The 18,695-nt window shown below is 47.0% G+C and overlaps 2 protein-coding genes across 13 annotated transcripts; one reads left to right on the forward strand and one right to left on the reverse strand.

Moving 5' to 3' along the window:
* Window positions 1-43: 43 nt before the first annotated feature.
* On the reverse strand, window positions 44-11,839 carry Tnfaip1 (TNF alpha induced protein 1). 6 transcript variants are annotated; one of them, XM_047543942.1, is made up of 8 exons: window positions 11,697-11,828; window positions 10,180-10,333; window positions 7,296-7,614; window positions 6,515-6,684; window positions 5,804-5,893; window positions 5,675-5,727; window positions 4,556-4,751; window positions 44-2,732 (listed from the first exon to the last, which is right to left on the reverse strand). In XM_047543942.1, exons 3-8 carry the CDS (start codon window positions 7,498-7,500, stop codon window positions 2,496-2,498), a joined length of 951 nt encoding a protein of 316 aa, XP_047399898.1. In that variant the 5' UTR covers window positions 7,501-7,614; window positions 10,180-10,333; window positions 11,697-11,828; the 3' UTR covers window positions 44-2,495. The 6 variants fall into 6 exon arrangements, with proteins under 6 accessions (XP_047399898.1, XP_047399895.1, XP_047399896.1 ...); XM_047543939.1 differs by lacking the exons at window positions 10,180-10,333; window positions 11,697-11,828 and adding exons at window positions 8,193-8,576; window positions 8,929-10,168; XM_047543940.1 differs by lacking the exons at window positions 10,180-10,333; window positions 11,697-11,828 and adding exons at window positions 8,193-8,348; window positions 8,449-10,168.
* Window positions 11,840-12,072: 233 nt separating this feature from the next.
* Ift20 (intraflagellar transport 20) lies at window positions 12,073-18,665 on the forward strand. Of its 7 annotated transcripts, none has more exons than XM_047546291.1 (6): window positions 12,073-12,226; window positions 14,856-15,088; window positions 15,244-15,372; window positions 16,490-16,575; window positions 17,718-17,821; window positions 18,264-18,665. In XM_047546291.1, exons 3-6 carry the CDS (start codon window positions 15,246-15,248, stop codon window positions 18,343-18,345), a joined length of 399 nt encoding a protein of 132 aa, XP_047402247.1. In that variant the 5' UTR covers window positions 12,073-12,226; window positions 14,856-15,088; window positions 15,244-15,245; the 3' UTR covers window positions 18,346-18,665. The 7 variants fall into 7 exon arrangements, with proteins under 7 accessions (XP_047402247.1, XP_047402254.1, XP_047402253.1 ...); XM_047546295.1 differs by having other exon boundaries at window positions 12,075-12,226; window positions 15,053-15,088; XM_047546293.1 differs by having other exon boundaries at window positions 12,076-12,226; window positions 14,877-15,088.
* Window positions 18,666-18,695: the final 30 nt, after the last annotated feature.

Below are 18,695 nucleotides of genomic sequence, written 5' to 3' on the forward strand. Positions count from 1 at the left end.
AAGCAAGCCAAGCTCTCCTCAGTGTAAACAAAGACTGTACCACTGCAGCATAACACAATTTTATTAGAAATTAGTGTTTACTTCCATTACTTAGGCTGAGCAAGAAAGGACTGCAATTATGTGATAAAGGAAAAATTCTCTCATGCCAGGACCTGTGCCATCCTTCAGGTAGACTGTAGTCACATACCAGATTCAAAACCCCAGTACTGGTCTGCATTGTTAATGGCAAGCGTCCAGTTTTCTCAGAAACCAACAAGGTTTGACCTTCATCCACACTTTTTGTTTACTCCCCACTGGGCTGGTTGGAGTTGAAAAATTCAACACTGCCAAGAGCTGCTTTCTGAATGGGGCTGGGGAATTTCCCAAACCCTTAAGCCAAAAAGTCTGATTAAAGAAGCAGAGATCATTTCAATGAATTGTTAGTGTTTTCCTTAAGACCAAGAAGATATATTCATTCAGAAGATAAATGCCCACCTAGCCCTAGACTACAGTGCTTTCTCAGGACCAAAATGAGGTATCACTGAGACAGCCGAAGATCTGAATGTCAAAGCACCAAGTAGAAGCTAAGGGAACGTGGAGGTCAAAGGACAAGCATGAAGCTGCCTCAGTGGAGAGCTGGCAATCTGAGCATTAAAGGGCTTCATGAGTGCAGCTGAGAAAATAGGCCAGGGGTCCTAGGCTGGAGCATTCCATCTCCTTAGGAAAGCCACAAAGCCAAAGCCCAAATTTGGGGGGGGTTTGTATGTTTGTTTTTGGTGGTGTTGGGGATTGAACCTAGGGCCTCATGCATGCCAGCAAGTGCTCTACCACTAAGCCATATCCCCAGCCCCCAAAGCCTAAATTTGCCCAAAAAATGGATTGTCATCTTAATTGCAGTGAAGGCTGGAAGACCTAGTAGCTGATCACCAACCTGACTTGAGAGTCTTTAGCTAATTTTACATTCAAGACTGACTAATATAAAATGCCTGATTAATAAGTCACATTTCCCCTGTCCCATCATGTCATTCCAGGTCCTTGTGAGTGGCCAACCCTTGGCCTGGCATTTGCCCTTAAGCTCTGTGGGATCAGCTGTGAGCAGCCCTTAGAGTAGTCAAGAGGGATAAATCAGACAGCCTGTGCTCCTTCTTGAGGGAGTAGGTAACGTACATAGCCACGCTGGTTCATAAGGCTGGCAGAATACTCCCTGAGAGCATTCCTCAGGAAAGAATTCAGATGAGCAGACTCCCGAGGGCCAAGCCAAACACAGGATGAAAACCAAAGCCCTGAGAACTCATACCTTGGCTGATATGTGGCATCTCCATGCCATGAAGGAATGAGGGCCTTCAAGGGGCTTAGGTTTTTCCTATAGCTCTGTGTTCAGAGCTCACCACTGGGCAGAACCACCATCCTCAGCCAGGACAAAAACCAACAGCATGCAGGTTGGGGTGGGTCACGGGCTATTGGATGTGCAGGGCTCAGTCCACTGTCCTCAGCTAATGGGCATGTAGGCCAGCACTGTACAATGCCCATGGGCTCTAAAGACGTCCACGTGGGGCTCATGTTTATGGCCCAAGGTAGCTCCTATCCACTATTGACTACTTTAGCCTTTACAGTATGTGAAGTCAATGTGCCTTGGAGCTAAGGGTATGCAAGGACAAGAATCAAAGAGAACAGTCCTATTATATCCCAAGAGTCAGTGACATGACCCTAAGATGTGGGGGCGAAATGTCTCTTCTGGTGGCATGCTGTAAGACCACAGGTCTCATCTGACACAGCCTGCCGGCCTTGGTGCACTGGTCTGACTGGGTAGGCTGACAAAGCCAAAGCTGGTCAGTTTTGTTTTTATTGCTTTCTCTTTATCCCCTCCCTCAGAATCCCTTGCAGGAAAGGGGATTAAGGGTCAAAAAAAGGGGTGGGTCAGGGCAGATTAATCTCCTGAATAACAGTACAAAGTGCTTTAAAGACAGATCCCAAAAGCATCAAGAAGGGCTGAGGGGTCTATCTTATGCAGGCTTCTGACACCCTGCAGGGGTAACAAATGCCCAGTCCCCTCATTATACAAAACTATTCATTTCCTAGATTTTTGTTTAAAAATAAAACTCATCAAACCTGTGCTTCAACACCTTAGGAAAAAAGAAGCCCCACCTGTGATAAAGACTGGATCTCCACAGCACCAGAAGCAGCCTTTCCCCCAGAATGAAGCCATTCCCATGGGGCTCTGCTGAGGAAGGGTGCTTAGCAAAGGGCCCAGAGGGGAATGTTCTTAGCAGGAGGTGGGAGGCTGGTCAGCTCACTCCACAACAGAAGTAGCTCCCTGCTGGACAGGAAGGGAGAAGCATCTGGTAGTGCTCAGCAGTCAGGGCCAGGGAACAGGATCCACCCCTGCCCAGGCCCTTGACCTCACAGGAAGGGCCTGTCATTTCTGAGTTCTGGAGCTGACAACCAGCCAGTAGCAGTGTGGAGCTGCAAAGGGTGGGAGACAGGGCCTTTTGTGCCCTGACTCCTTGAGGGTCTTATCAGTCACGATGGGCAGACTGGTGGCCGAGCTGCCGGTCATCGTAAGTGCTATAGCGCTTGACATGGATGCGGCGCACACGATCCCGCAGTTCATAGGCTTCCTCATCTTCACTGGGGGAAGCCTGGCTGCGGCTTCGGCTTGTGGCCTCCAACAAGGAGTTGTCAGGGACTCGGGGAGTCTCATAGAGTAGGACATTGAGTGTCTCCTCATAGATTCTGGCCTCTGGAAATTCCACCTGGGGTGAGGTAAACAAGACTGATTGAGGTTTTGTCTCAGAAGGAGCAGCCTATCAGGGCTCTCAGCCCAGTGCTGCTTCATGAGGCCTCCTAACTCTCAGAGGAGACAGAGGGTTGTTTGTTTCACAAGGGTGTATAGGTCTTCCTCTGAAGGCATGAGGAGATATGATAACAGAAGACTATTCCCAACCCTGTCCCACCCTAATCCAAGACTGATGGGCTAGTTTGCACAGTGGGCCTAGATAACACCAACTTCACCTACTAACTGTGAGGCCTTGGGTCTAAGCTTTCCAGACTGCAGTTTCCATTTGTGTAAAGTGATGGTTAATATCTCCCTCCAAGAACTGCTATCAATATCGTAAGAAAGATGTAAACTGCTTAGAGAGGCTGACACAGTTTCTTTCTCTTTCTCTCTCTCTCTCCCTCTCTCTGCATCCATCCATCCATCCATCCCAGCTGCTCTGATGAGCGGTCTTATTGCTTTCTGTTGCTTGCCTGACCCAGCCTGCCCACCCCCAGGATCAATAGGGAGGAAAGACAAGGAATGGCAGAATTCCAGCAAACTTGCCATGCCAAGCTTCTGTGCCCTTATCTCTCAAATGGGGAGAATGGCAGAAGCCTGGCCTGTCTTGCAGGTGTGGTGTGAGGGGTCAGAGGAGCTCATGGACAAGAGAACATAGGAAACCAAATGGCACACATCTGTAATCCCAGTGGCTCCAGGGAATGAGACAGGAGGATTCCAAGTTCAAAGCCTGCCTCAGCAATTTAGCAAGGCCCTAAGCAACTTAGCCAGAACCTGTCTGGAAATAAAAAATAAAAAGGGCTGGGGATATGGTACAGTGGTTAAGTGCCCCTGGGTTCAATCCCTGGTCCCAAAAAAGAACACAGGAAGATGACAGGTGCTGTCATGGTTGCAACTCAGCCCCGAGTCCTCCCTCCATGGACATGGTTGAGAGTGCCATACTCACTTCTACTCTTACCCCCACTGCTAAAAATGTCAGGAGGAAGCAGGGCCACTTCCTATAAGCTACCCTTTGTCCCTCACAAAACACCCAGCTGTAGGCACTTCAGCAACCTGGTGGCCAAGAAGGTGCTATCTGAGCCTGAGCCCTTCACACCCATGACTTCCCCCAGATGAACTACTGTTCCACCTCAGAAAGGCCCTGCCATCTCTGGAACTGGCCCTTGTTATTTTCCAGGGAAGATACCTTCTGCATGCATCCTGAGTAAAAGGGGTTAGCTCTGAGTTTGTGTAAATTATCACCTGTCAAATGCCTCAGGCATGCCCAGCACTGTGGTGTTACTGCAGAGTTTAGGTGGACTGACCAGGAACACCTTACTAATGAAAGCCAGAGAGATCACATCAGTGTTCTCGAAAACCCAAGCCATACCCGCTGCACCACTCTGCTTTCTGAAGAGCTGTCTCATTTTCATATCTCTGGTAAACTTACACTCTCATTCCTGTGTTTGCAAATGAGGAAATGGGCCCAGATAGTTCAATGGCTTATCCAAAATCAGACAACTGGTATGTGGTGGAACCAGAATTCAAACCTGAATTGGGCCAACTTAACAACCTTGTCCTTCCCACTGCATCATACAGTTTCCTGCTTGTCAGTGCCTCCTGTCCCTTAGCCACCAAAGCAAATGGTTTCCATCCATTCCCCAAACCCCTTGTTCTAGTTTTGTCCTAACTAGCAGCATCAGAGCATGTTTGGCAAAGACAGCCAAACGCAGAGCCCTTTCATTGTGGAAAAGCCTCATTTGGGGGCAGCGCTGCCCCAGTTGCTGTGTGTTCTGCCTTGTGCAGAGGAAGGCCCCATACCTTGGTCTGCTTCTTCTCTGTGGCATACACGATGGAGGTGCAGCACACCTCTGCCAGCTTACGACCTTGGCCATAGAAGGACCAGCAGCAGATCTCATCACCAATCACATCCTTGATGAAGAGCACGCGGCCGTTGAAGCGCAAGGACAGCTTGTCAAACAGCTCTATGTTTTTCAGCAGGTGGTCATCGGAGTTGCTGAAAAACCCACGAGGGCCAGCAGGCCTGGGAATGAGGTTCTGGCACCAGAGGGGCTATTATGGTGAGCTGGGCCCTCCCTTCCCCTCCCTGCTGGCCATGCTGAAATGAAGACAAGTCAAGATGCCAGGGGAACAGGAAGACAGAGTCATGGGGCACCCTCTGGGTTTGGGGGCCTGTGAGGAAACTGGATTGAGTTGGTTAAATTACAGCAGAGACTAAGGGAAGGGGTCTTCTCTCCCTAAGCTCAAAGGGAAGGAGTCATGCTGCTACTCCAGCAGGTGGCTGGAGGGGTTGAATGTGCCCGTCTACAGAGAAGCACAGGGAGAGTCTGGGACTGAGTCCACAATCATCTGTGTATACTTAACTGTGGCCTGTTGCAAGGCACTGGAGGCCATGGGGAAATTGTCCCAGTAGGAAGTACAAAGGCTGCAAGAGCCTTAGGAGGACTCCCAGCCAGCTGGCTTCCTAGCAGCCCCGCTGCCTAGTGAGACTATGTTGATGAAAACACTGGGCATGCTCCTGATATGATACATGTTAAGGGCATGTTTCCTGTTCCCTCTGTATCTCAACTGGATCCTGTGCCAAGTTCCAAATGCCTCTGCCCTGATTTCCCTTCCCGCTGAGCATAACCAGTTCAAAGCCCCAGACCTGGGCTGGGGATATAGCTCAGTGGTGGAGCACTTGCCTAGCACATGTGAGGCACTGGGTTCGATCCTCAGCACCACATATAAATGAATGAATAAAATAAAGGTCCATCAACAACTAAAAATATATATAAAAATAATTAAAAAAACAACAACAACAACAACAGACTCATGCTATCCACTCCTTGGGTCTGCTGCCCTGTGACTGCTCTGGCTATGCCCTTTCAGCTACCTCTGAAGCCCCTCTGAGGTCCCCCCGCAGACATGCCCACCTACCTGGTGTAGGAATACTTATTGTTGCTTCTATTGTACAGCAGCTTTACCACGGGCTGTGAGGAAGGAGAGAATGAGGGTCAGGCTGGGGGTATGGCATCCCCTGGCCACAGCCCTCTGAGCTCCCAGTACCTTGGTGGAGGATTCGATGAGCCTGTCCTCCTCCCTCAGGGACGTGATGATGGGGATGTTGCATACAGGCTGGTAGGAGTCCTTCTTGTCCTGGGAGACACATGCACAGAGCAGAGAGCCTTCCTTGGATTCTTCTGTTTGCCAGGTTTAGCCAGGTACCCCTGTAGCCCCTCTGCCATGGCTACCTTCTGCTTAGCAAGGAGGCATCAGACAGAGATCATGAGGTCCCTGGCAAGAGACCCTGACAGCTGGCAAGCAGAACCCCATTTCCAGAAAACCTGGAGTCTACATACCTAAGCACATGGACTAGAAGCAGAGTCTATTCTCACTGCTGAGCTTCAACACCTGGCTGCCAGGTTGCTGGGCCTGCACGGCATTTCATTGTTCTAACTGGTTTGTTGGTTTGGTACTAGGAATTGAATCCAGAGGCACTTTACCACTGAGCTACATCCCCACCCTTTTTTTAAAAAAAAAAATTCTTATTTTGAGACGGTCTTGCTAAGTTGCTTAGGGCCTCACTGAATTGCTCAGGTTGGCTTTGAACTTGCGATCCTCCTGCCTCAGCCTCCTGGAATTACAGGTGTGTGCCACCACACCCGACTCATCATCAACTTCATCTTCCACACAGAAAGCCAGGCACTGACCCTTAAGTCTCCAGAGGAGTGGCAACTCCCAATCTCTTTAGGTTACCCCCAAATTCTGTCTACATACCTGCAGGGCAGTCTGGCACATGTTCACCAGGCCCTGAATGAGGTAATATTTTGCTTCAGCCATCAATTCTTTGATTTCTTGCCGGTTTTGAGGGAGGGTGATAGTGTCATCTCGGAGGTAATTCAAAATGGTGCCAAAGTGCTTTCCACATCTGTCTATGAGGATCCAGCCTAGGGATTCAGATGGGCCCCAGAGGATTAGTTTGCCTCCTGCTAACCTCAGAAGCAGGCAAAGGCCACATGATGAGCTAGGTGGCAGGTAGCAAGGAAAGGACCTACATGAGCACACAGCCCAGGGTGAGAGGAATGGGAATGCACACTTGAACTCTTAGGCCCGTGGCTGCTCTTCACCCTTCCTGTCTGAAACCAAGGACAGGCACACATCATGGGAGACACAGGCCTGCCAGGATCTGTGGAGGCTCACAGAGGTCTAAGCTCAGGAACACTAAGGCCACCCTGACAACAAAGAAATCACCAGCCCTCGCTCACTTTCTGCCCACAGCCCAGGCTGTACAGTAACAGCTCTTAAGAGAATTTAGTACTATTTAAATATTTTAAAAGTATGGATCTTCTCCCCAGAAAATGAATAAATATACAATATTTATGTACCATTTCAGATAATTCTGTGGTTCTCCTAAGTACTCCAGATAAAGAAGTCCTATTCCAAGTGAGAGAAAATGTGAATCTGGATTCTAATCTACCAGGCGTAAGGCCTGCTCTGAAGTCATTTCTCAGGACTCTCCCTTATTTCCCTACCTGCCCAGTCAGCCCTGATGCCTCACCTTCTTTGTCAGTCAGCACCTCCATGCGCCCACTGAACATGGCCTTGAGCATGGTGTCATGCCGGGTGAGTGCCCGCACCGTGGTATAGTACAGGGAGCCGCCTACATTGAGCTGCACGTACTTGTTGCCCAGCCCTCCTCCCTTGAAGCCACTTAGCTTGGGCTTGGCCCCTGAGGCTGGGCACAGACAGGTGTCCCCCGACATCTCCCGCTGCAGGTAGATCACCACACGGCAGGAGGTAGGCTTGGAAGGCTCCGCCGTGGTGGAAGTGTTCACAAGGAAGTGTCCTGGGGAGGCCAGAGCCTCATACTCTCAGTGCTGTGAGCAGGAGATAGGAGAGAAGATGAAAGTCAGCAGAAGAGTCCTCAAATGAGGGAGGGCTAACAGTAGGAACCCTCACCACAGGATTCCCTCCTTGGTAAGCCAAGCATTCCCAGCGAGGCTTCATCCCTAGGCAACAGTAGGAAAGACTTTCCTGCTGTTCCTCATTGTACTGGAAGCCAGGTCTGGGAGTAACGTCCCAGACGCCTATCTTGTTTACCTCATCAGCCTCTGAGACTCAGTTCTGGGTGGCAAGGAAGACAAGTAAAGCCTTGGAACTAGGCAGAGAGGGTCTGGGGAAGAGATCACCCTGGGGATCTACCAGTGAGATTCTAGATGTTTTCTTTACAAGGTTCCCGGGATACCAGACTTCAGCCCAAGATACCAGGAATTCAGCCAATCTAGGAGTTTCCCAGGAACCAGAGGGACAGGATGCACTTCCTTTCTCAAGATCCCAGACTCAGGAGCAGCCTGGCCAGGCCTTCCTTTAGCACTGGCAGGAGGGAGCCTGTCCTCAGGAGAGGACGGAATGGGCCAGCCTGCAGCAGCTGGCTAATGTTCTTGGCACAGGTTACCTGGACTCCTGCTGGGCTTCCTGGCTTTCCCCTTTCTTGGCACCAGACTTGACCCGAGTTCCTGAAATTGTCATCATTTTCCAAGGCAGAACAACTACAGGATAGCTATTTTTGTTTCTTTTTCCTGAGAGGGAACCCGGTTTATTCTTTTCTTTTCTTTGCTCCAAAGGAGAATGAGAAAGTATCAGAAAAGATCAGATGATAAATCTAAAAATGGCTAAGTAATGTGAGGATTAGAATACTACATGGAGCTTACAGAATTGAGGAGTAAGGAAAGCAAAGCCAGGTCACCCTCATGATTTACATCCTCTTTTCTTCACTTTTTTTGTGATTTGCATTCTAGGTTCTTAATCCATGGATTCAATCAACAGTGGATTGAAAATACTTGAAAAAAAATAACAGCATTTGTACCAAACATGTAGACTTTGTTCTTGTCATAGTCCTTAACCATTCAGTATAACAACAACTTACAATGCATTTACATTTGTTATGGCTCAGATATGAGGTATCCCCCACAAGTTTCTGTGTTAACGCAGCAATGTTAAGAGATAAAATTATTAGATTACGAGAACGGTAACAATCAGTCCATTCTAGTTTGCATGGACTCGGGCTGTGCCCTGGAAGGGAACATTTGTCCTGTGGCCCCTTCTCCCTTCCCTCTCTTTGCTCTTCCTGACCCTGCTATGAGCTGAGCAGCTTTCCTCCACTGGGCCCTTCCCCCATGATGTGCTCTCACCTTGGTCCCAGAGCCATAGCGCTGGCCATCTATGAACTGAGACCTCCAAAACCATGAGTCCCAGATAAACTTTTCCTCCTCTAAGTTGTTCTTGTTGGGTATTTTGGTCCTGGTGATGAAGGGTGGACTAAAACAACATTATAAAAGTTATGATAACCCATAAGAGATTTAAAGTATACAGGCGGATGATCATCAGTTATAGGCAAGTAATATACCATTTTATATAAGGGACTTGAGCATCCCTGGATGTCAGTATCTGTAGAGGTCCTGGAATCAACATTCTACAGATACAGAGGTACAAGTGTATTATGTTTTGGCTATCTAAACAATCAATAAAACTCATTCATTGAAGAAAAAATACAATAGCTAACATCCATAGCATATTTACTATGTACCAGATACTATTCTATGCATTTAGTATCTATTTGTTCAGCAATAAAGAGTGCTTACTATGTTAAGTAGTAGGAAACTTATGTTTTGGATATGAAGGATCCCCTAAAGACTCATCTGTTGAAGGCTTGGTCCCCAGTGCAGCAACATTCAGAGGTGGGGATTTGGGGAACTGATCAGATCATGACTTTCAACTTCAACAGTGTATCAATCCATTAGGGATTCATATTTGATGGCATTATTGGGATATGGTGGTAACTACAGGCAGTGGGGCCCAGTTGGAGGAAATGTCACTGAGGGTGTTCCTTGGAAGGGTCTATCTTTTCCCCAGCCCCTTCTTCCATCTCTCTTGCTCTCTCTGCTTCCCAGTTGCCATGGGGTGAGCAGTTTTCCTCTGCCACCGCCTTCTACCACATGTTCTACCTCACCTCAGGCCCAAAGCAATGAACCACCAATCATGGACTGAAACCTCTGAAACTGTGAGTCTAAATAAATCTTTTCTCCTCTAAGTTGTTTTTCTCAAATATATATTTTGTTCCAGCAATGGAAAGTTGACTAAGGCAAGAACCATGCAAATATACTGTCTTGCCTTCAAGTCAGAGAACATGTTAGCAAGAATTAAAAAAAAATGTTAAGAGTTAACATTTACTATGCTTCTGCTATGTGCCAGGCACTGGAAACACAGAGCAACTACAGAAGAATCATGTCCTCATGGAGCTTACATTTAAGTGGGAGAAGACAGAATATAAACATGGAAACAAACAACTGAAGGAGATGAAAATAAAACAGTGATAAGACAGTGACCAGGGAGGGGCACTAATTTAGTTGGAAGCACAGGGAAAGTCTCTTTGGCAAGGTGACCTTTCCGCTAGGGTCTGAGAAGAGCACTCCAGACAGATGGATGAGTAAGTGCAAAGTTCCTGTTAGAATCCAGTTTTAGGAACAGAAAAAAGGATATGGTGGCTGGTACACAGATAGCAGAGGAAGTTGGTTTGATGAAAGCCAGAGGAGGTACCTGAAGTAGTAAATAATAGTAAAGTGTTTGGGTTTTATATTAATTACAATCCTCCCTCCTTCCCTTCCTTCTTTCTTTCTTTCCTTATTTGCAGAATGGCCAATCGGCCACTCTACCACTGAGCTACATCCCCATCCCTTTTTATTTTTACTTTTGAGACAGGGTCTCACTAAGTTGCCGAGGCTGTCCTCAAGCTTGTGATCCTCCTACCTCAGTGTCTCAAGTTGCTGGGATTATAGGTGTGGGTCACCACACCTGGCTGCCCATCATTTCTCATAGATGCAACCCAGAAGCATGGCACTGGTTTTCCCAAGTTCCGTTCACTGTTCTGTTCCCCCAACAGTGCCAAGCACATTTTAAGTTTTCAACATACGTCAGCTTGTTAGACTGAAATTGACCCTGAAAAGATTTAGATAGGTCCCTGGGAAGAATGCTCAGAGAGGGTGCTGTATGAAGTAGTGAATTCCTTTGGTGGTTTGCCTCAGGGATCGGGTATGGATGAGATGAGCCCCAGGACACTAGAATGGCATGAAATCACTTTATCTTCCAGTGCCTACCCCAAAGGGATAAATCCACCCCTTAAAAGGTTTTAGCAAATTCCATGTGTATTTTGTGTCCAGTCCCAATACCCCCAGGATCACTGAAAGCACACATACACGTCTTTCTGCCAAATCAAAGGAACTCAATGATGGAGCTTGCCAAGAGAGGAAGTCAAATCCAGAGCTAATCTATTCTTTTCCTACAAAGCAGTTGCTTTAAGCCCCTGGATGACGTCATGCCAGATTCCACCCAGACCAATGGGTTCCAGGAGTCCTGTGGCAGGTGACGCCCTAGAAAGTAATTCCGGTGAGAATGAAGTTTCCACTGATACCTCAGTGCTCTTCCTTCCGGACTTATGTGTGGATATTTGGGGATGCCTGGGGTTAGGGGTGGATCCGTGTCTCACTCAGCAAAGCTAAAGGGAACTCAAGCAGAACAAAGGACAAACCACCGCGGCCCTGTAAGGAGGTGGGGTCCTAAAGGAAGAAGAGCTCAGAAATCAGTCATACATCGAGGACGGCGGGGGAGGGGAAGCTGTGTTTGGCAAGAGAGGACGGATCAAGCAGAAATCCTAGGTGTGAAGTTTAGGCTTCATCCAGAGGATGAAAGGGGAAATTTTAGCAACACCCAGCCTTTCTTGTAGCTAGAGTAAGCTCTCCTCCAGCCCGCACCCTGCCTTTCTACTGAGAAACCGAGACACCTACCCCCAGCCGAAGATTTGAACCCTCCATTTCCCCTAAGCCGTCCCATCCCTTTTTCCCCTGACCCGGCCCAGGGGTCAGTCCACCCCTTCCCCTACCGCATAGGCATGCCAGGCTCTCACCGTCCCTGGGGGCGCCTCTCCTTCTCAGCTGAATGGCAATTCGACTCCGTGCCGCCCCTAGCCTGTAGCCGCTTGCCCAACAGCAATCCCGGGCTGTGAGCTCACATCCTGCTCCCGCCGACTCCTCCCGGAGCAGCGGCCCTGCCCTGTCTGTCTGGGAAATTGGGACTACAAGGCCCAGCATGCACTGCACCCGATCAGGGGGCGGAGCCAGAATCCTGCGAGCGTTCCCTACTCCCCGCCCTCGCGGTGAGAGCGCAGCTACTTCCGGCGACCTCCCTGGCGCAAAGGCCTCTGGGTTGTGTAGGTAGTCATCCCTCCCCTTGGGCCTATATTTCCCAGCAGGCACTGTGGGTGTGTGGGTGCAAGTCCTTCCGGTGTCAGGCAGTGAGGCTGTGGTAAACAGATCCTGTATCCGTGGCAGCAGCCGAGGCGAGCTAGCTGCGTACAAGGCTGCAGCTAACCGGAGGTAGAAGCTGCCTGCCAACGTCAGCCTGGGCTGCAGCGCGCTGGCGTTACGGGGTTGGCAGGTAAGTGGTGATTTCGGGTCGGGTTACGGGCCGACCAGGGGCTAAAGGAATCTGACAGGCCCCCTGCGAAAGAAAAGGCAGACCCAAGCGGAAAGAAATGTGGGGATTCTGCCAGACTCTTAGGGAATGGTTTCATACCCAGCTAAGGCCTGAAGCGTGGCCCGTTGATAGCCGCAGGGAACTGCGGCTCGGAAATTGCGTGGAGTTTACTTTGAGAAGACCGCCAGTTCCTTCGCCCCGGCCTTTTCTGACTTTCTGTCCAGTGCCTCTTCCACAGCCCATTGGTGGAGCCCGTAGGTAGTGCCTAGTGTGGACCTGGGAGAGCCCGGACGCGGACAGCGTAATCACCGCCCTTGTCCTTAGGGAGCTCAGTCCCAGGTCTCTGATGTTCCTCATATACTCAGACACGTGTGTGGTGTGAGTTGTGAAAGAATCCTATAGTCCTCCGTGAACCTTCTCCCTACATCCCTTCCATCTTACCCATCTCATTAAACTATCCCCTCAAGTCATACATTTGGTTCAAGCCAGACTTATGGGAATCATGCCTGACGTTTTCACTCGTCTTCATTTCATTCCTAAGTCTTATCAGTTCATCTTAGAAAACATCTCAACTCAGAACACTTGTCTAAAGCTGCAATCTTTGGTTTTTGCAGTAACTTTCTATCTGTTTCCACAGACATTCATTCCACAAACATTAACTAAGTGCCAGTTATGTGCAGGCACCATACTAGGTGCTAGGGTGACAATGAGAAATCAGGTAAGCATGGCCCTGCCCTTTAGTTTCCTCCAGTCCAATCTCCAGACTGAGTCAGATCTTCCTAAATGATAATGTCACTTTGCTGAGAATCCACCAGGTGCCCATTACCCTCTGAAATTCTAAGTTCATTACTGCAGCTTTTGGAGCCCTTCCTAGTCTCCCTGTCTGGCTTCATCTTGATCCACTCTCTCCCTCTTGCTCATTTTTTTGATCACACTAGTCTTTCAGTTCTTGGAAGATGTCAGGATTTTTTTCTAGCCTCAGGATGTTCCCACATGCTGCTTCTTCTGCTTAAAATGCCTCCCTTCTGCCTTTACTTAACAAACTTTTTGACATCCTTTAGGTCTCAGTTTAAACATCACTTTTTCAAAAGGCCTTTACTGACCTCTTTCTGCTCCATGAGTTATGTCCTGCTGCTTCTTTACATAGCCCCACGTGCTTTTCCTCACACTATTATTATAATTTGTGATTAGTTTACTCTCTGTCCAGAGATATTTTCAACAGCACTTTATCCCCAGAGCAGGGACTTAGGAGTTTCTCAATAAACGCACACTCTCAGGTAAGGCAGTGGAAATTGACATGTTTGCTTCATCATATTATATGGATCTTTCTAGAGCATCTGGTTTGATCAGTTACCTGGTTAAGTACTTCGACTATATGTCTAAATAGAACAAGCAGGAAGACAGATTTTTTTTTTTAAAAAGCCCAATTATAAGGAAGCTTTGAATGATTAAAACGTTTAAAAAGAAAGATGGTAACTCACTTTAGTTGATTCCAGTGCAGCCAAAGGCCAGAGTCATATACAGAGATCCCAAAGACATGTAGTAGTTGACTCACACAGTGCTGTGGCAACAGTAGGACTTTAATTCTTTTATTTCTTTATTTTTTGGTACTGGAGATAGTACCCAGGGTCTTGCACATGCTGAGCATGTGCTTTGCCACTGAGCAGCATCTCCAGACCAAGGGACTTAATTCTGTCCAAATATTGTTCCTCCTGTGGTGCACCTGTTTCTGATAGTCACTCTCAGAATCATCTCATTCAGAAATAAACTTCTCTAACAAAGCTGAAAGGGAAACAGGTGTAGCTGGGGGAGATGGGAGCAGAGGAAAGAGGTGGTGCAGAGCCAGGTGATGACTGTCTTTGGAACACCCAGGTTTTGGAATAGGCATAGCAGCCAATGGCTAGACCTAATTAGCATTTCCTCCTTTTCTCTTTTCTTTTTTTGTGGTGTTGAGAATGGAACCCAGGCACCCCACCTCCCCTGCGCTTGCTACACAGGTGCTCTACTGGGCTATACTCCTATTGCCTCCCTTTTTGAATAGATCATGCATGCTTCATTTATTTTTAGTATTAAAAAATTGATTTTTGAGCCAGAATGAGGGTGAGTTTCCAGTTTCCTTCTCGGAACTGAGGCATCCTTTCAATGATGTTGTACCTGTGTCCATGCTGCTTTCTCTGCTAGGAATGCCTTTCCCTGGCCTCCTTATTTGGTATGTTCTTGCCGATACTTCATTCTATTTTGTGTTTTCTGCTAGGAAGAGACTGACTCAACTTTGGTTCCCATTTCAGGCAACTGTACAGTGTCTTGCATCGTACGTTTTGGGTAATATTCTGACTCATAGCTTATTTTTTAACCCTTTAAATTTACCCAGATTTTAAAAATTTGCTTTTTGTGTTATTCCACAAACAAAACATGTATTTGAAAAGCCTTTTTGGGTACATAAATGGGGATATATAAATATGTCTATGGCTCATAACACTTCTGATGTCACTCAAGTTAACTGGCTCTGTTCTCTTCCTGTTCTTTAGTGATATTTCTGTAAAGCACTTAACAGCATAATTTTTCAGTTTACGTGTCTGTCTTCCTCCAGCTAAACTATGTGCTCCTCCAGGGCGGGCACCATGTTGCATTCATCTCTGTACCCCCAGCATCTAGCAGTCTTGGCATGTAGTAGGCACTCAAGAAATGTGTGTTGAATGAACGATGCCTGTGACAAGCAACTGGACTTTATTCTTTCCTGACCCTTGCTCCTATGACACACCTCTTCTGCCACTGTCACCCCTTCAGAACAGAACTTCTGTAGGGAACCTGGAAGGGAAACAGGTGAGGTGAAAGGTGGAGGCAGTGGGAATGGGGATCCTTTGGAACATCAGGGGTTTTGGCATTAGTGTCTGGGGGCAGGAGTGGGCTGGGGGGGGCAGCAGGTATTTCCTCAGTGACTGAGAAGTGATTGGGTACTGGGCCTGGTTTCTCTGCAGCTATGGCCAAGGACATCCTGGGTGAAGCAGGGCTGCACTTTGATGAGCTGAACAAGCTGCGGGTGTTGGACCCAGAGGTTACCCAACAGACCATAGAGCTCAAGGAAGAGTGCAAGGAATTCGTGGATAGTGAGTATCATTTGGGGAGACACAGTGCTGCTCTGCTTTGAGCATTTCTATTTGCACCCCACCCCTACCCCTGGCTGCAACTCTTGGTCCTGCCAGAATGGATCAAGGAGCCTGACTTCTGAATCCCCATGTGCCTGCTATCTTCTTGTAGTGTCATGTCATCCTACACTGAACACATTGGGAGAAGAGGGTGTTTTTTGACATGCCATCTGTGATATTTTGCTCTCAAAAACCTTAAACTTTGTGGGGCAGAACGATGGTTTAGGGGTGGGAAATAGAATTATGTATTATTTGATTTCTTGATAGAAAGTGTTCTCAGTGGCAGGCTTTCCATTATTTGGAGTTAGAGGCAATAATTTGAAGTCTCTAGAGGCAGCTCAACAGACTTAATGAAATTACATTTGAGCTGGAGACCTCAAAATCTGTCCCAGCAACCAAGCAAGCCCAGTGCTAGTGGAGAGAGCCAAATCTAGCTGGAGCAAGGGATTTATGAACCTTCTGGGCCTCCCTGTGCTGTGAAGAGAGTTTCTGGTGAAAGTTGATGGGCTTCATTGCCAGTTAAATTGCTGTGTGCGTGTTTCACTCTTTGGGCCTTCATTTCCCCTAGTAAAATGGGGTTCCAGCTTGCCAAGGACAATGAAAAAAGTGAGTGGGAGATTAAGCATTAAAATGCTGTGAGCTCTTTACTTGGCTCTGATTATGGGTGGGAAGGTCCCACCCCACCACTGACTGAAATCTAGGGTATGTGTGACTAGTCCAGAGGTAGCACTCATGTTCTGAGACAGTCCTTTTGAGAATTGTACTTTGTGCTTCCTGTCACTCCTGAGGAATTGGGTCCTCCAGTTGGACTACCAGAAGCCTGCTGCCTTCATAGCCTGAAGTAGCAGCAGGTGGCTAGCGCAGTGGTAACTCAAGGTCCAGGAATTCCTGGTCCACTCTGGGCACCTGACCACCCTTCTCTAGGTTCAGACCAAGGATGGGAGACTTAGGTCAGCAGGCACCAAACTGTTTTGATGTAGATTAGAAGGGGCATTCAGCTCTGCACTCACTGCTTCAGGGGAGTGCTGAGAAAGAGTGATAATGCTGAGGAAACATTTTTTTGTTATTTCTCCACAAGAAATTGGCCAGTTTCAGAAAATAGTTGGTGGTCTAATCGAGCTTGTTGACCAACTTGCAAAAGAAGCAGAAAATGAAAAGATGAAGGTAAGATCAGCATGCTTCTGGCCTGGCCTGGTTCTCCAGCTTCTTAGCCTTTGCTCTCTTGGTTTGTTTTTTTTGAAGGACTGGTTGGGTCCTTTTAGTCAAAACAAGATTTAAAAAAATGTTTTATTTGTTCTTTATAGTTGTACATGACAGTAGCATGTATTTTGATGTATCATACATTACGTGAAGTACAACTTCCCATGTGGTTGTACATGATGTGGTGTTACACTGGGTGGGTATTCGTATATGAACATAGGAAAGATATGTCTGATTCTTTCTTATTTTTATCCCCCCTCCCTTCCCATCATTTCCCTTTGTCTAATCCAGTGAGCTTCTATTTCCCTCACCCCCAATGTTAGTATCCACATATCAGAGGAAACATTTGGCCTTTGGTTTTTTTGTGATTGGCTTATTTCACTTAGCATGATAGTCTCCAGTTCCATCCATTTACTGGCAAATGCCATAATTTCACTCTTTTTCATGGTTAATATTCCATTATGTATATATACCACACTTTCTTTATCCATTCATCTGTTGAAGGCCATCTGGGTTGGTTCTATAGCTTAGCTATTGTGAATTGAGCTGCTGTAAACATGGATGTGGCTGCATCACTGTAGTATGCTGATTTTAAGCCCTTTGGGTATAAACCAAGGAGTGGGATAACTGAGTCAAATTCCATTCTAAGTCAAAACAAGATTTTAGTAACAATTTTGGGTCCAATTAACCTGAGCTTATATGCCAGGATACTTGCATTGCTTCCTTGGATCTTCACATTAGCACTGAGGTGGTTTATCCTACTTATATACATGGAGAAATGAAGGCTTACATGGTATAGATAACTTGGTGGAGGGCATGAGGCTAAAGGGCACCACCCAGCCAGCCACTGAATACCTGCAGGCAGGGCTCTAGGAATAGCCCTGGACCTGCCCCTAGATATAGGCCAGTTCTCACCAGGCACTTTGTAATTGGTAGGTTAGCCATAGGTTAATCATCCTTCTGGCTTATCCCCAAAGCCCTGGTGCTCCACTTTCTTTTCTCCTCTGGGCACTGAAATAACTCCTGGTGGCCCTCCCCCATTTTGGGGACTTCCTGCTGTAGATTAGTTTAATGAAGCCATGAACTTTAGCAATTCTGTTTCTCAGGCCATTGGTGCTCGGAACTTGCTCAAATCTATAGCAAAGCAGAGAGAAGCCCAACAGCAGCAACTTCAAGCACTAATAGCAGAAAAGAAGATGCAGCTAGAAAGGTAAGAAGTCATGCTGTAAAGCCAGTTCGTCATTCCACTTAAATTCTACTTTTGCTTCTTGATCATCTTTATTCTTCATCATTTCCCCAGGAATAGCATCACAGTTGTCAACCCATTTTGAAGAGTTTTAATAAATTACATTTGATGGGAAGGAAATAGAAAATTGGTTAATATAAAAACAAACATCCTTGAGGACGTTTGCGTATGAGAATTCAGGTAGCAAGGGGCCAGTTGGCTGGCTGCCAGAGGCAACTTTATTAGGGCTGGAGGTTTCTCATGGGTGGCCCTGGGCAGGGCTTTGCCTATTTTTTCTTTTTTGACATGACTTCATTCTGAACTCACCATTTCTTGCAACCATTTAAACCACTGTAGTCTTCTCTAGAAGACTTAAGTCTATGGTTATTTCATCTTTTTCAGGGCTTCTAATAATTTTGTTTTTCAGGTATCGGGTTGAATATGAAGCTTTGTGTAAAGTAGAAGCAGAACAAAATGAATTTATTGACCAATTTATTTTTCAGAAATGAACTGAAAATTTCATTTTATACCAGGAAGGCAAAAAAAGGCCCCCAAACCAAAAAACCTCTGTACCATTCCAGTGACTGGACTAATGACCTACATGTCTTGACAGTGTGTAAGGAACACTACCCTCTGAGGGCAGTAATGCAGTCCAGGGGTAGGACTGGAATGAGTCATCAGTGAACAGCTACTGCCAGTGGCCATGAAGGGCAGGCTCTGTCCTCTTACATTCTTAGTATGAATGAAGCAGTCTGTATACTTTGATCCTCTTTTTTGTAAATTCACAAAACTTGGAAAGAAAAGCAATAAACTATCATTTTCAAATGGCTTATTTGCCTTTTTTCCCCTTGTGAGAGAA

The sequence above is a fragment of the Sciurus carolinensis genome, chromosome 3 (assembly GCF_902686445.1).
Source record: "Sciurus carolinensis chromosome 3, mSciCar1.2, whole genome shotgun sequence".
Taxonomy (NCBI): Eukaryota; Metazoa; Chordata; class Mammalia; order Rodentia; family Sciuridae; genus Sciurus; species Sciurus carolinensis.